This window comes from Cricetulus griseus, chromosome 6, assembly GCF_003668045.3.
Source record: "Cricetulus griseus strain 17A/GY chromosome 6, alternate assembly CriGri-PICRH-1.0, whole genome shotgun sequence".
NCBI classification, from domain to species: domain Eukaryota; kingdom Metazoa; phylum Chordata; class Mammalia; order Rodentia; family Cricetidae; genus Cricetulus; species Cricetulus griseus.
Window position 1 is genome coordinate 23088257 of NC_048599.1, and position 17183 is coordinate 23105439.

Consider the following 17183-nt stretch of genomic DNA (forward strand, 5'->3'; position numbering starts at 1 on the left):
ACCTTCCATCCATGCTGATCTAGCAAACACTGCTGTATATATTGTGATCCTTGGGCAATTCCCAATATATCATTATCTAGCAATACCCAGATATCATGAGACTAGCTTTTGTAAGTGACAAGTAGCAGCTTCAAATGGCTTGCTTTCTCTGTGAGTTAACAAGAATTCAACGGGATCCCTGTAATGTCTATCTCTCTTGCCACAATTTTCAAACATTTTTCTAAACAGAAGAAGGGTGGGCTTAGAGACTGCACCAGGCCCTGGGTACAACCCAAAGTGTTGCAGACTGAGCCTTAGTAGGAAAAAGGCTTCAAAAACCCATCATGATGACAACCAGAGCACACCCATTATCTTTCGGGTTGGCCACCATTAAAAAGAGATGCCAATTTGCCTTTCCTTTCAGGGCTATTTTCCTCTGCAAAGTGCCAATTCCTGCTCACTGCCTAGCTTAACTTGCATTGCACTGTGTTGTGGGCTAGCCTGGGAATATGACCTCCATTTGACTGAGGATACGTTGAGGCTCAAAGAGGAGAAGGTCCCATAGGTGTCCTTTCAGGATGTCAACACAAGAAATCCAACCTTCAGGTTAGAGTCCAGGGTTCTGCTCCCCTGACAAGCCCCCGCCCCAGCTCTGGGCTAACCTCCTTTCCCTCCAGGCTAGGATCCATTTAGCTCTGGCATAGGAATGGTAAGACCTCTCTCCTTCATGTAAACCACACGATGTCACTCTCTGGCAGAATGTCAACCTGTGCACTGCTGAGCTTCTTAGGCAAAGGCCCAGAAAATTAGATGGCAGAACCTGGGACCCCACAAGGTCACAACCCAAAGAAGTCCTGGAGTTCATGTCACATCCTGGGGGGACAGAGCTGACCTAGCACTGCCCGGGAGCAGGGGTGCTTGTCAGATCGCCACGTCTGGTGCAAATGACCTTGGGAATGTCTACCACAACTACCATGTTTGTTCTGTAGACCTGCCATGTTCGCATACCTTGCCTCTCCTGAGGACCACTCTAACCCCAGCTCCAGTATGGGCCATACCTCCATCAAGGCTGCGGGACATGGTGTATCGCTTGCTGGAGGATCGCTCAAAGAAGGGGGCAGGCCGGTCAATGAGGGCACTGGCCTGGCGGGTCTGTGCCTGGGTCCTCCCACTGTACCGGAACTTGGAGCCCATCACCAGAAAGCCCTTGGGTGGGGGCTCTGGGGACACCAGCCTAGAACAGAGCAATGGAGATGAGGAATGGGGATCTGGTCTGCATGGTCAGACCCAAAATCAGACCGCAGCAGGCTTTTCATTCCAGCGTCCCACCAACGGCAATACCTCACAGTCCAGAAAGGGAGACTTGGGGAAGGGTGGGGTATTTTTTCCTACTCCCCTGAACCTCACAGGCTCTTATTCCCCTCACCCCAGCCAGGGCAGCTTACCGGAAGAAGGTGTGGTGCTCAATGCAGACCTTCCACAGCCGCTTGGCTGAGCGGTGGTTAGGGAGCTTGAAGCCGATGGTGCTCTCAAACTGCTCGTACTGGGAAGCCAAGAAGGTGGGTTAGAGGTGAGGCCGGGCCACACTGGCCACCAGCCCATTACTCACCCTCTCCTCACAAAGGTGCAACTTCAGCCTGTCCATGCATGTAAACAGGGCAGACTTAGCCCTTTTCTGTGACAGGTCCTCCAGTGCTAACCACTGGAGACACTGGAGGGATCAACACACTTGAGTCTAGGGAATAGGAGAATAATTAAACAGGGCTGGGGAGATGGCTCAGTGGTGAAATGCTTGCCTTGCAAGCATGAGGACCTGAGTTCAAGTCCCCAGAACCTATGTAAAAGGCCAGATGGGTGTGGCAGGCCACCTGTAATTGCAGTCCCAGAAGGGGAAGATGTAGGATCCCTAGGGCAATCAGGCTAGCTAGACTAGCTATATTGGTGAGCTCTGGCTTTGCCTGTGACCCTGCCTCACTGAATAAGATGGAAGAATGATTGAGGGTGCTCTAACATCAACCTTGGGTCCCCACCTGAACACATACATACACAGACACACAAACACACTCATATACACATCACACATGCACATTCATGTACACACCACACACACATTCATAGACATATCACACAATCATGTACACACTCTCACAGACACAAGTACACACCCACACATATACACTCATGTACACACCCAAACACACACTCATATACACACCACATACCAAACACACACTCATATACACACCACATACCACACATACACTCATGTACACACCGCACACACTGATACACACACTCAGGTACACCACACACACACTCATGTACACACCCAAACACACACTCACGTACAAACTACACACACATTGATCGATACACACACTCAGATACACACCACACATATATAAATGCACTCATGCACACACACACACACTCATGTACACACCACACATACACTCAAATACAACCACACACATGAAAAAAGAACAAAATAAAATAAATAAGATCATTGCAGATATGGGTAAGAGCTATGAGGGGAACGAAAGATCTGGGCAGGCTTGGGTGTAGCAGTGAGAAAGGGCTGCTCACCATATACATGAACTTTATGCTGTGACTGGAAGGATAGCGGTAGCCAGGACCCACAATGTCCCCAAAGGCAAAGGGGTTAAACACTTCAGCCCTGTGTGGTGCATTTGGAAGGTAAGGTAATCTTTTAAGAAGTGGGGCCTACTGGGAGTTCTTAGGACACTGGTGTATGCCCTCAAATGCCATGCCTTTGTACTCCTTAGTTACTCTATACCTGGAGCATGGCGGGGTCACTCTACCCCTTCATGTCCTCCTGTTATGATGTACCACTTGTCCATGTCCCAAAGTCAAGGAGCTAACCAAACACGGACTAACCCTCCCAAACTGTGAGCCAAAGCAAGCCTTTCTTCGCTATGGCAGATGATATTGGGTGTTCTGTTCCAGTGACAGAGGCTGGTGTGTGTGTGCAGGAGATGGCAGTGGTTGGCAGGAGCTGATGTAAGGGAAAGAGGCAGGGAGGTCAGTGAAAGGGACCATGTAGAAATATGGGTGACAAACAGTGGCTGCTGTGGCAGGCACAGTGGTGAGGAGCGCCAGGAGGGGCATGGTTACTCCAGCAATAGAATCAAAAGGGATTTTGATGGGACTCTGCAGTAAAAGGGTAGGAGGAATGGGTGTGTGCCTCTGTGTATATCCCGTGTGTTGCCACGTGCCTGTGCATGTCATGGTGGACAGACACAGTGGACTACTACACATAGGCAAATCTGTGAACAAAGACAGACATGTATTGACTTTGCGGTGTAGCCTGAATCCATGTGGTTGTCCTATGTTTGCTCATAAAGTATGTGTGTGAGTGCACATGTTGACAGGCACATGCTGCTTGAAAACACAGGGCTGGCAAGATGGCTCAGCAGATAAGCCATTTGCCTGACAACCTGAGTTCCATCCCAGGACTGATACGCTGGAATGAGAAACTGGCTGCAGCAAACTGTCCACAGGACCTGACGACCTCTGGCCTCCACATGTGCACCATGGCAAAATGTACATGTATGTGCATGCATGTGCATACACACAGACAAATAAATAAACAAAATGTGGGGTCATATGTCCAGGGTATGTAGTCTATGTAGGGAGGCAGGGAAGAGGGAGATCCATCTTCCAGGAACCCTGGAACCTTGTTCATGTTTCCTGGGTAAAAAAAACCCAGGCCAGCTGCTGGGGTCCACTCTATTAGGTTCAGTCATTCCCCCAGTAGTGTGGGGTGTGGTAGTTTGAATATAATTGGCCCCCATAATCTCATAGGAAGTGGCACTACTAGGAGGTGTGGCTTTTTTGGAGTAGGTATGGCCTTGTTAGAGGAAGTGTGTCAATGTGGGGGTGGGCTTTAAGGTTTCCTATGACCAGAATAGCTCCCAGTGTATCAGTCAACTTCCTGTGACCCGCATATCAAGATGTAGCCAGCACCACGTCTGCCTACACACTGCCATGCTCCCCGCCATGATAATGGACTGAACCTCTGAAACTGTAAGCAAGCCACCTCACTTAAATGCTGTCACGGTCATGGTGTCTGTTCACAGCAATAGAAACCTTAAGACAGGGAGGTGAGTGAAGAGAGTGGGTTTGGGGCCAGGCTCACCTCCCCAGGCCGGATCTTGATGTAGAAGTTACTCCTCTTGTAGGAGATTTTGAGAATCTTGGGCCAGGCAAAACGGTTGATTCTCAGGCGGTCCCGGTAGATGAGCAGGCCATTGGCACAGACACCCAGCATGATATCGATGCCCTCAGAGTCCTGCACAAGGAGAAAGCACGGAATGAGTGTTTGGAGCCAGGCAGGGACAGCCTGCTACCACCCTGCTCCACTTGTAATAAGCTCCTGGGGGCAGGCTGCAGTCCCTCGACTAATATTCCCCATAGTCATCTAGACATTCTCTCTGTCACTTAGTCATCGACTCACCACTAGCTTCTTCTTGCTCTGTCAATCACTCATCCACTCAACAAACATTTAGGAACACACTCACGGCAGGCCATGTGCCACACACTAGTGTGACAGAAATAAGCTAAGGCCTCAGCCTATATCTCACACGTATCCAATCTAGTTGTGGCACAAACTACTAGGTTTGTGAGGAAATTGAATTCAAGGGGGCAATGATAAAGGTTTGAGAGAATAAAAGATTATTAACTTTGAGAAAGGAGAACCAAAGGTTCCGAGTTGGAGGCGAAGCAGCTGAGACACTAACTCTGGAGGAGCTACCCCAGGAACCTCCTAAGGTGCTGGCTTGTGGGGACTCAGTGGTACCTTAGCATGGTGCAAATCAACCCCATACATGGACAGCTTCTTGGCGTTCTCCAGGAAGTGGATCTCTGCCTCTCCAGGGGTCATGCCCCTGAGGAAAGAAAGTATGATTGTGGACATGGCAAAGGCCCAGTGTGAGTCCCACTGGTTGCAGGCATCACCATCAGAACTGGCCATTCCAGAAAGGTAGGTGGCTGAGCCTTGCCCTAGGCCCTCTCCTCTGCCCTCAGGACAGGACTGAGAGCCCCTCTACTTCAGTCCACCAAGCCCGTCTTCTACAACACTCAGGTCCAGTCTTGTTCTGTCTGTGAAGCAGACAAGGGCTAGACTGGGAGTTAGGATTTTTGTCTCAGTTCCCACCAAACTAAGTATGAAGTTCAAACATCCTTCTTCTCATGGCTGGAAGACCACTAATGAAGATGGTGTTCATTACAATCACCCAAGGGCTCCTCACACCACCCTCAGAAGATGACAGTTTCAGGTGCCACTTAGTCTCCCCTCAGAAACAGGTCCTCAGCTCCTGTCTAATGGGTTGTGTTAGGAATCAAGCTCCATCTTCGCTCTGGCTGCCAGGGAGCTCAGGCTGCAGGTTACACTCACAGAAAATACCATCAAGGACTATGGCGTTCCCTCCTGTTTCAGGCACTTGACATATATGCAGCCTTTTGGCCTATACACTCTGTAGAGCAGGTATTGCTCTCAGATGAGGAAGCCAGTGCCGGGGGAGAGTCATGAGCTCACTGAAGAGCATACCGCTATTAAATAACAGCAGGGTCTGGATTTAACTCTAAGCAATGTGGCTCCAATCTGTCTTTTGCAGTCTCTGGACTCCATTTCTACCACCCTGTCGACCTTGGAGATCCTGTGTGGAATTCACAGATGCCAGCTGTCAATGTGCCTTAGTTCAAAGAGTTATGATGACCACTGTGGGTGGATGAGCAAGCACATATTGATCTATTGATCTGTCTTTCTAAGAATTATCACTCTTACAAATCCCCAGGGCACCTGCTATCTAGGACAGGCAGGGACAGCAGACAGTAGGCATGGCACCCTCATTCTGTGTCTGGTGGCCATGACCACATGTGTCTTACTCAGCATGACTCCATGGCAGTCAGTATGAACCCAGCAGGGCTGGTGTGCAAATCTCTGAGAGCATTTATTTGCCATCTTTGGCCCAGCATCCATCACACCTAGCAGGCTCATCCCCACATATGAACTCATCATATCTGGTCATGACTCTCCTCTCCAGATGCAGCCCACAGTGCACAGCCCTCCCCACTCCCTCCTTGCATAGGGATGAGATAATATCGTCAGAGTCCTTCCCACAGGGGCAGCACGGTGCCCTTAGAATGTACTTTCACATCAGGTTCTTATAACAACCTTGAGCTTGACCAAAGCACTTCTGGCTGAAAAGGGCCGATAGATTATTTTGATCCAGGGGTAGGTAGTGTTCTCTGCAGAGCAGGCACTGAGAAACGGCAGCGGACTGCAGCAATTGCTTAAGGGTAATACGGGCATTCATTCAATGTCTGCAGCCCAAGGAAGCTTAATATCCCACATGATGAATTCTGCTGTCCCAAAACCAGCGGCTGAGCAACACTCATCATCTCAGCCTGTGTATTTATAGGTGAAAATGGGGCTTACAGAGGTTCAGCAGCTAGCCCACAATCACACATCTGGCCAATTATCTTCTAACTCCAGAACAAAGTATTCAATCAACAGCTCAACAAATATGCAATCAACAACTCAACAAAGTCTGCAATCAACAACACAAATGCTCCAATTGATGGATAGCGACACTCAGCCCACATGTCACGTGGCTTTAATATTTGCTGTGTGGCCTCCTTAATAACCCCATGGGGCATGTTGACCAGCACCATGCTGAATGGGTGAACACACCAAAGCACAGTGAAGTAAAACGACCTGTCGGCACTCCCTGCTTAGAAAGAGGCACAGTCAGGTTTGGCATCTGCATTTAAATTTGGGATTTTTTTTGCCCAAACAACTACATCAGTACCCTTCCCCAGAGGCATGCCGCCATTATTATAACTGAGTAACAGAAAAACTGATCCCCAGAGGCTTGGGACAGGGAATTTTACCCACACAGGAACTCAAGAAGTTGAGGTCCAAGTGGCCACTTGCAGTCATACAGATGGTCCCAGTTATTCTCACCTCATAGAAATGACCTGTTGGCAGGCACTTCGTGTTAGGAGCGGTGGCATATGTAAGACACAGCATTCAGGGCCTAGCCCTTCAACCTGAAAGGTGGGCCGCAGCCAGCGGGCCGCCAGGCTCGCTCACCTGTACGTCTTGTGCAGCTCCATGATCCTCTCCTCCAGCTCCCGGGTCTGGTTTGGGGCAAAGCGGAGCTCACTGACATAGTTGCCCATGTGCTCCTCGGCATCGTAGTCACCCAGCTCCGCCTGCACGGCATAGGAGCCCAGCAGGGCATGCGTGACAAAGGAGCAGGGCAGCCGGCCTGTGATGATGTCTGCCCTGAGCTGCAGGCACAGGTAATACCTAGAGGCAGGGAAAGAGGTGGGCATGGGTCTACACTTCCAGGTGGCCCAGACCCTGACAGCTAGGCTGTTAGAACCAAACAAAATCAGCTCCAGGGAAAATGGCACCCACAGACACTGGCATTCATTGCCGGTGAGTGGGTGTGTTCTATGAACAGGTTTTGAGACATGCCATGGGACTTCCAGCATTTTTGTTCATTTCTGAATTTGAGGATTTTTTTTTCTATTCTAAGAGAATTTCTGGGATTTATATAATTCATTTCCAAGCTCAACAGGACTACTACTGGTTTGGTCCTTGGGAGGGGGGAGGGGAGGGTTGGGGGGTGGCGGGAGATGACTTGTAGTTTTATTTGTTTTTGTTGGTTGGTTTGTTTTGTGTAAGTGTGCATGTATGTGTGTGCAAGTACCATGGTGTGTGTGGAGGAGTCTGAGAGAAGTTTTTTTTTTTCCTGGTGTTTCAAGACAGGGTTTCTCTGTGTAACCCTGGCTGTCCTGAAACTCTCTCTGTAGACCAGGTTGGCCTTGAACTCACAGAGATCCACCTGCCTCTGCCTCCTGAATGCTGGGATTAAAGGCATGTGCCACTACTGCCTGGCCAGAGGACAATTTTTTTAGCATTATATATTTTATTGTATATGAGTGAATGTTCTGCCGGCATGTATGTGTGTGTACAATGTACGTGCCTGGTGCCCATGGGGATCAGAAGAAGATGTCAGATCCCCTGACACTGGAGTTACAGACAGATAGATGTTCATGAGCCACCATGTGGGTACTGGGAACTAAACCTGGGTCCTCTGTGAGAACAAGTGCTCTTAGCCATCTCTCCAGCCCCAAAGAGCAATCTTGTTTATTGATCCTTGCCTACCACCTTGTTTGAGGCAGGGTCTTTTTGCTGTTTGATTCTGTGTATACCACTTAGGTGGCCCTGGAGCTTCTGAGGTTTCTCCCGTCTCGACTTCCTCAGCATAGGAGCACTAAGATTACACACATATTACCACATCTGTCCTTTCGCATAGGCTCGGGGGATTCAAACTCAGCTACATACTTGTGTGCAAGCACTTTACCCACTGAACCGCCTCCTTAGCCCAATTGGTTGGTTTTGAGATAGGGTTTCACTATGTAGCCCAGGCTGGCCTGGAACTCATCATATATCCCAGGATGTTCTTGATTATGAATCCTCCACCTTCCAAGTGCTGGGATTATAGGCATGCAAAAACTTATGAAATCTAGTATGTTCTGTGTTTTCTTTTTCACAGGGTACCACTGCTTAACTCAAAGTAACCCTCCCACCTCAGTCTCCCAAGTGATGGGATGATAGGCATGAACCACACCTTTTTTGCCGTGTTGGGGATGGAATCCAGGGCTCCCTACATGCCAGGCAAGCCCTCTACCAACTGAACTGCATTGCCTGCCCGCCCTACAAGTTAATATATTCTCAGAAAGAAAGGAAGGAGGAAGGAAGGAAGGAAGGAAGGAAGGAAGGAAGGAAGGAAGGAAGGAAGGAAGGGAGAGAGGGAGGGAGTTTGTGTAAGGAGGAAAGGAAGCATGTGCAGGTTACAGAGTGTGCAGAGGTCAGAGGACAACTTTGGAAATAGATTCTCTTTTTTTACCATTTGGGTCCTAGGGATCAAGCTCAAGTCATTAGGCTTGGAGGAAAGTACCTTTACCTGCTCAATCATCTTGCTGGCCCTCTCCCCAAACTTTCTTCTGCCTCCAGCCCTAAGTGAATTGTTTAAAAGCCAAATTGGTCTAGAGAAGCATTTCCAGCCACCAGTTTGATGGTTTACCATTTAAGCTATTTGCGCTTCTGCAGCCACTATTCACCGAAGTAAGGCACAGGCTGCTTCATCATCAGCCAGAGCTGTCTCCTTGCCCTTTCTGCCATGTTTTGCCAATGTTTTCCTAACTGCCAAGTCTCTTCCTTCAAAGTGACTTGACTTAGTAGAATTTTTAGTGCTCTGTGACATTATTTCAAAGTTGGAAGCAAAGCCCTGGAAATGGCCACGTGCAGCCATCCGCCACCACTCACACATCACAGGAGTCCAGCATGGGCCTGTGACATTTTGTTCAAGAGTCTAAAAATTCAAAAGTCATTCCCAGCACTCCAGCCAATCCTTCATTTCAATCAATTTGTCATTCTGACCAGTTTATTTTGGGCTTCACTATTTTTGACTAAATCAGCTGCTCCTACGACCCTACCTTCTGGAGCCATCTGTGCTGGACAGGACTAACCTTCTTCCTGGTGTCCCTGGAAGCCCGAGATCCAGGGTCTGGCACCAAGGACACACCCTGGAGGCTGTGCTGGCCTGAAGCTCTGGATTTGGATATGGCTGCTGTCACCTTGGCCCCAAGCAGATCTCAGAGTCCAGAGTGGGGCTAACGAAGCCACGGCCTGGGCCCTGCTGTATCACAGGAACATCTGCCGTCTCTCCCAAGGCCAGAGACAGCATCTTGAAATTGATATATTGCTTAGTCAATGGGCATATCAAGCATTAAAAATAGATCTGATATCCAGGTCTGGCTGTACAGGCCTATAACTTCAGACTAAAAAGGCTGGGCAGGAGGGTCAGAAGTTCAAAGCCAGCCCAGGAAACTTAGTGAGACTGTCTCAGAATTTCTTAAAAAGTGGCACTGGGAAGATGGCTCAGTGGTTAAGAGCACATACTGCTTTTCCAAAGGACCTGGGTTCTGTTCCCATAGCCCATGTAGGGTGATTCACAACTGCCTGAATTGCTAGCTCCAGGTGACCTGAAACCCACTTCTGGCCTCTATAGGCACCTACCAACACATGTGGCATACCCTCACATAGACATGTACACATAAAGAAAAGTAAATACTGGGCTGGAGAGATGGCTCAGAGGTTAAGAGCACTGACTGCTCTTCCTGAGGTCCTGAGTTCAATTCCCAGCAACCACATGGTGGCTCACAACCATCTGTAATGAGATCTGGTGCCCTCTTCTGGTGTGCAGATATACATGGAAGCAGAATGTTGTATACATAATAAATAAATAAAATCTTTAAAAAAAAGTAAATATTAAAATCTTTTAAATAAAAAGAGGGTGAGTGCTTGTCTAGCATGTACAAGGTCCTGGGTTCAAGCCCCAGTACTTGAACAAAAGAAAAAAGAAAAAGAAAAGGGCCCAGTGGGAGAGAGGGAGGGCAGCTTCCAAGCCCATGTCTTATTGGGTGCAAGGCCCATAATGTGAATGGCGCCAGAGTGGGTGTCATGTAAAGAGGCCATGTTTTTGACAGGACTTAAAGGGAGGGGCTTCCCCCTGCTCCACTTTCCAGAGGCAGGATGAGCCCACACAAGCTCCCACCCGGAAGGATGCTGTCCCTACTGACAATCCCTCAGGCCACTTGAACCTATGTGGCCCATGTTCCACCCTGGCAGCCCAGGTGGTCTCCATGGGGCTCACACGCCTCCTTTCATCTCCACACGCCCAACTGCACAGAGGACACGAAACTCCCACACATGCAAGCCTCTCTTCCTCCCTTCTCAACACCACAAATTGGTGTTCCATACAGAACCTCAGACCACATGTGCCAGGTTACCTGACCCACAGAGAGTGGGTTACAAAAAGCTTGTATTCACTGTCAAGATTTAAAAAGTATTGTTTTTCCAACACAAATACCTAAATATCTGACTTCACTCAACTTTCAGGCCCAATTCCCACAGGCCAGTGACTTCCCAGAGCCTGATAGCAATCGTTTTAATTATTAAAAATATATTAGCAGTGTGTGTGTGTGTGTGTGTGTGTGTGTGTGTGTGTGTGTGTGTGTGTGTATGTGTGTGTGGTGGGAGGGAAGGAGGTAGTGATGCTAGGACATGTATGTAGAGGTCAGAGGACAACTCTGTGGCAATGATTTCTCCTTCTATTTTTACATACATTCCAGGGATTGAACTCAAGGTGCCAGGCTTGTGCAGCACGAGTCTGATGAGCTATGCTGCTAGACCACAACAACCATTTTAGATACACCTGTCCTTTTCATGGACTCCAGGGACCCCTCTGGCACCTTCTCTGGGGTTAAAGTCAGCTGCATGTGGATCCTGCTTTCCTCATGTTCTCTACTTTCTTGAGATGGTCTGTCTGGGAAAGGCATCTACATTTGCTACCCCTAAAATACAGAGCCTCCATCTCCCAGAGCCTCCATCTGCCAGAGCCTCCACCTCCCAGAGCCTCCAGCATCTCCCAGAGCCTCCAGCATCTCCCAGAGCCTCCAGCATCTTCCAGAGCCTCCAGCATCTCCCAGAGCCTCCAGCATCTCCCAGAGCCTCCAGCATCTCCCAGAGCCATCATGCCTGGGCCACACACAGTTCCACAGGACCAGCGCATCTATCCCTCTCTCCATGGTCCTCACCTTGTGATGTCTTCTGTCAGCTGGGCAGGGTCAGGAGGGTAGAACTTGACTGTGAAGGCAAAGTTCCAGGGGCTGCCTAAGAGGGAAAGGCAAGAAAGGTCAGAGAGGCTGCGTCATCCTGGTGGCTGTCCCTGATGCCCTAGCCTGGGAGCAATCTTCCATAGATTTCCCTCTCTGGGACAATCCAGTCCTGGAGCATCATTCCCATTTGATGGATAAGGAAACTGAGGCCCAGGCTAACAGACTTGGAAGTAGGCCATCGAGGTGGCTCAAGGGGTAAAAGCACCTGCCATGAAAGTTTGACGACCTGAGTACAGTGTAAGAAGAAACTCCTGAGAATTGTCCTCTGACCTCCATATGTATGCTGTGGTACACACACACACATCACACAACACACGCACATATCACACACACACATGCACACGTCACACACACACACATCACATACACATACATGCACATGCACACACACACCACACATAATAAAATCCATTTCTTGGGAGAGCTGAGAGCTAACAATGGAAAAGAAGATAAAAAGAAAGAAAAGTTACCCTGCATGCCACATGTATGCACTGAATTGCTTCACTAAAATACAATTTTGAGAACATGGAAGCCTAAATAACAAAGGTGACCAGCTTTCCCCACCAGCATAGAAACTTAAATTTCATAGTCACCCCAAGAGTAAGGTTTTTCGTGATTGGTTGGTTGGTTTTGTTGTTGTTGTTTGGGTTTTTTTTCCAGCACTCATGATCAAACCCAAGGCCATGGGCATGCCAGGCAATCACTCTGCCAGTGAGCAACCTTCCCAAGCTGAGTTTCCTTTTCATGGACAAAGATTTTAAGGATCGAGCAACTAATTGGTAACAGAGAACAGGTTTCCAAACTCAGTCATCTGACCCCAGAGCCCAGGCTCTTAATCACAAAGACTCCTTAGAAAGCTTCAAGGGACACAAGCCCCGTGTCAGGAAGAAAAGCAGTGCCCGTGAGCAGTGCTCAGAGCTGGTGCATGCTGAGTGCACTGGAGCAGGCACTGTGTGAGTGTCGTACCCCGTTTTACCCTCTCAGCAATCCCAAAGCTGCGTTATCATGACCCCATTTTACAGGAGGAAACTGAGGCATGGAACAGTTACAAAGCACAAGAAGTGGGAATTGAGCTAGAATTTAAATCCAGGCTGTGTCCAGAAGAAAACAGCCATCGTGTCTGGCAATGTCTAAGGGTGTGTCACTTTGCTGTCACTGGCCGCTCATGAGGCAGGAATGGTTAGTCCACTTGCCAAGAACAATCAGCGACTCAGAGAACTGTCCAAGGTATCTTAGATGACAGGCAATGAGGCTAGAGGGGAGAGATACCTATCTCAGAAGCCTGGGGTACAAGGGCTCATGAAGCCACCATCAAGAGTGAGGGGATGTGACCAACAACAGGAAGGAGGCAAAATTGCTCCTTTGCAGTCCCAAAGGACAGGGCTGGGGTGAACAGATGGGCATTTCAGAGACTGGGACAAAGACAAAGCTCTAATAGAAAAAGGCACATGCATGGGCGTGCAGACATGTGTGTGTGTGTGTGTGTGTGTGTGTGTGTGTGTGTGTGTGTGTGTGTGTATTGCTTGCTTATGTACATGTGGAGGCCAGAGGTTGATGTCTTCCTCTAATGCTATCTACCATATTACTACTAGTAGTAGTATTGCTGTTGTTTTGTTTTTTGAGACAGGGTTTCTCTATGAAGACCCGGCTGTCCTGGAACTCACTCTGTAGACCAGTCTGGCCTTGAACTCACAGAGATCCACCTGCCTTTGCCTCCTAAGTGCTGGGATTAAAGGCATGTACCACCACAGCCCAGCTGTTGTTATTATTTTGAAAGACTTATTTTTATTTTATACATCTAAGGGTTTTGCCTGTGTATTAAATGCACACATGCAGTGCCTGTAGAGACAACAAAAGGGCATCAGATTCCCCCGAAACAGAAGTCACAGATGGTGGGTGCTGGGAATCAACCCCAGGTCCTCTGAAAGAGCAGCAAGTGCTTTTAACCACCAAGCCATCTCTTATTCTTGACAATTTCATACATATATACCATGTATCTTGATCATATCCGTCCATACTTCCCCGATACCCCAACATGTCTCCTTTTCACATTCATGTCCTTTTTTTTTCTCTTTATTGCACCTGCATCCAATAAGTATTTCCTACATTGCTCAAGTGCTGAGTCATCCACTTTCACCTAATTTTCTGAAACTAGTTTCTCATTGAACTTGGAGCTTATCAGTGTGGCTAGACTGGCTGGACAGCAAGCCCCTAGAATTTACCTGTGTTACAAATGTGTGGTGCTCTACTGGCTCTACTCGGTGCTGAGAATCTGAACTCAGGTCCTCATGCTTAGGCGGCAGGCTCTTTGCCTACTGAGGCAAATTCCCCAGTCCTCTAGGGGAGGCACCTCCTAAGGATCAAGGCCATGTGAAGGCCATAGCTTGAGCTGTCATAGGAACAACAGTCTATGTAACAAGACAGGGTCTCTAGGATTGCTCTGGGGAATGACCCTAGGGCCTGGTCATTCAGCCTGGCTGCCTCTCTTTTCCAGGCTTTATTAAACTCTGCAACTTGGCTGCCTGTGTCTGTAGCAATTCTTTCAAGGCATGAGAGGCCCGTCTCCCAGCAGGGCTGCCACACTAGAAGACGGCCTACAATTCAGCCCTAGAATCCTGCTGACCCACAGAAATAGGCTCTGCCTATGTGCCTGCCTCTTTGTCACCAACTGTCAGGAACCTATAGGAAAATCTCCTCAAGCCTCCTCCTGTAGAGTCAGCTGGCTTCCCTGGACCAGATGCCTGCTGTCATGGCAACAGACTCAGCTACAGCTTCCCAGCCAGGGGCCAGGGAGCAAAACCCTGAAGAGCCCAAGCATATCCAGGGTGTGTGGGGCCTGGGAAGGAGACAGAAATGTTCTTCACCTACTGCAGGCCTATTTGCTGAGGCTACCAACCTCCTCCTTCCACCATTTGAAAGCTTTCTCATACCTCCTAACAGGCTTCTCTCTGGGCCAGAAAAGACAAGCTGCTGACCTGTCATCTGCTACCTCCCCAGGCATTGAAAAGAGAACAAGACGAAGGCCAGGGCTCAAGACTGGCTCTGCCAGCACTTGGCTCTGTGACCTTATGTCAGACTGCAGACCTGAGTTAAGGGTTGTTAGTTACTACACCATCCTTGGACAGAAGGCTAGCTCTTTCCAGCTCCTCTGTTTGTCCCCAGGACCCAGAAGACTCTGCAAAGGTGATCTCCTGAATGCATTTACAGTGTCTGTACTAATTTTCAGTGTGGCTCTGTGATGTCATCTGTTGCCTGGGCCTCAGACTTGTTACCTATAAAATAATGTCTATATCATTCCTACCCTGCCTTCTCTAAGACCTGCATGCGTGGCAAAGGAGTAGGGGACCCAGGAGCACATTCCAAAGTAGGTGGGAGCACTAGAGCCAAGCCCTGCCCACCCATCCACACAACCCAGCCACAAGCAAGTACTCACTCCGGATCTGCTTCTTGATTTCCTTGGAGGGGTCCAGCCAATTCTGGAAGAGAATCGAAGATTCATCCTTTAGAAGGGAGATGAAGGAGTGGGCAGAGTGGGACTGGGAGAGATGACTACCTGGAAGTGGCCAGCCACAGACTATCATGGGGGAACATTCTTGCCTCAATCTATTTACTTGGCACTAGGGAGTGAGGCCTGGATTCCCAGCAGGGTTTGGTCATGGCTTCAGGGCTGGCATTGCCCTGAGACAACCACAGTGGCCAGGTACTGCAGCTACAGCTAGAAGGAAAGTGAGGCAGCCTGCCCCACCACCACCACCCTGCCCAGGCATTGGTTGAGGACTGCTCTGTTCCCAGGGAACCCAGACAGACACATCATAGCTTTCTAGGTACCTGTCTGGGAGCACCTTAGAAAAGACTGGGGGCGTGGAGTTGGGTCAGAGAACTGAGTGGTTAGGGCAGCTGATGTACACACAGAGGTCTGTAGGACTGCCTCCCTTCCCACCCGCCACAGCAGACCCCTAGCCAGGTACCTTCTGGCTGTCAGCATCACAGAAGGTCAGACCGAAGTAGTCCTTCTCCAGGAGGTTGAGGTGCTCACAGACCAGGTCAAACAGCACCTGACCCCGGCCGTGCTTCTGAGGGAGAGAGAAGAGCTACCGTGAGGCTGGTGCACCTGCAGGTGGGGGCTGGGGGCTGACACAGCTTCTCCTGGACAAAGAAAGAGCTCCCGTGAGCCTCCTAGTGGCTGGGCAGGACCTCAGCACGCCTGCCACCTGGCATCACTGTCCAAGTCTCTAATGTCCACCTCACCTAGGTCTCCCTCACAAGCCCCGCCAGGGTCTTCCTAAGACCACATATCTGCTTGGGAGCATGTTGGAGATTTCTCCTTGACAGAAATCAAGAGAAGAAGCTGAAAGCCTAAGGCTTGGGGGTGAGAGGAAGAGAAGATGCCAAGTGAGGTGTGTGTGTGTGTGTGTGTGTGTGTGTGTGTGTGTGTGTGTGTGTGCACGCGCGTGCACGCACACACGCACGCACACATGCACATATTATCCAGAAGATAGCCTGAAACTTAGAATCACAGTGTGACATCCTTCTGTCAGCCCTGCTTATCAGCCCTTAAATGGTGACATTCTTACCAAGGCACAGACATCCTGAGACACCTTTTCCTGGTGCCAGTCTGTGTTGGGTCTTAATTTGGTTTGCAATAGTGATGACCCTTTCTGGACCGTGGTGTCGCCATCTGTACAAGGGAGTGCCAGGCCAACCCAGCCCTCTGAACATCACAGTTGGTCCTCCTCTGATTTGGCTTGGACTCAGGACACACAGGAGCTAGCCCGGCACTGAGGCCAGCCAGCCTGGGGTAGGGCATATGGCACTGGGTGCTCCCTACCTCCACCTCACACTCGTACTCAGAGGCATCGAGCAGAGTGACTCGGCAGATGGCACTCTTGAACTTCTTGGCAATCTTCTGGGGTGACTTCTGGGCCTTACTGGGCGTGGTCCTCTCCGACAGGCCATCGGCCTCACAGTAGTCTTTATCCTCCATATCTAGGCTCTGTGGGACCCACAAGGAAAGAAGTCAGCAAACTTGAAGCAACAGGAAGTAACTGGGTGGCTGAGGCCAAGATGAAGTACTACTTTTTCCAAGACCTTCAGGTGGCTGGGGGCTATGGTTGGTGTACATGGGTAGAGATGCGATTTTCCATGTGAGCGGAGGGGTCTGTCTGCCTACAGACTACTGCTACTGTGGACAGCCTCAGGGGACAGGAGCAGTCCAGAGAACTAGCGTCACCACCAAGCTGCCCTGTACCTCTCCCTAGAACAGCATGTGACTCACCAGGGCATCTGACTGCTCTGTCCCATCTTAACTGTCACATGGTCTAGCAAGAGGCTGAGAGCTGTGGCGATTGCAATGAAGGAAAGAGCCGGCTCCCTCCAAGAGTGTGGCCAAGTCCTGGCCTCTCTGGACCTGCCATGAATTAGGGAGG

At 49.5% G+C, this 17183-nt stretch overlaps 1 protein-coding gene across 6 annotated transcripts in view; it reads right to left on the minus strand.

Moving 5' to 3' along the window:
- The window catches only part of Epb41l1 (erythrocyte membrane protein band 4.1 like 1), a 73439-nt gene that overhangs the window by 35848 nt on the left and 20408 nt on the right, over positions 1-17183 (minus strand). For all 6 annotated transcript variants that reach the window (XM_035446110.1, XM_035446109.1, XM_035446107.1 and 3 more), the window contains exons 3-11: positions 16586-16750; positions 15726-15830; positions 15191-15233; positions 11677-11752; positions 7097-7315; positions 4799-4886; positions 4139-4291; positions 1425-1522; positions 1038-1213 (exon numbers count right to left, since the gene is read on the minus strand). In XM_035446110.1, coding sequence (XP_035302001.1) covers positions 1038-1213; positions 1425-1522; positions 4139-4291; positions 4799-4886; positions 7097-7315; positions 11677-11752; positions 15191-15233; positions 15726-15830; positions 16586-16750 — 1123 coding nt within the window. The remainder of the gene's footprint in view (positions 1-1037; positions 1214-1424; positions 1523-4138; positions 4292-4798; positions 4887-7096; positions 7316-11676; positions 11753-15190; positions 15234-15725; positions 15831-16585; positions 16751-17183) is intronic.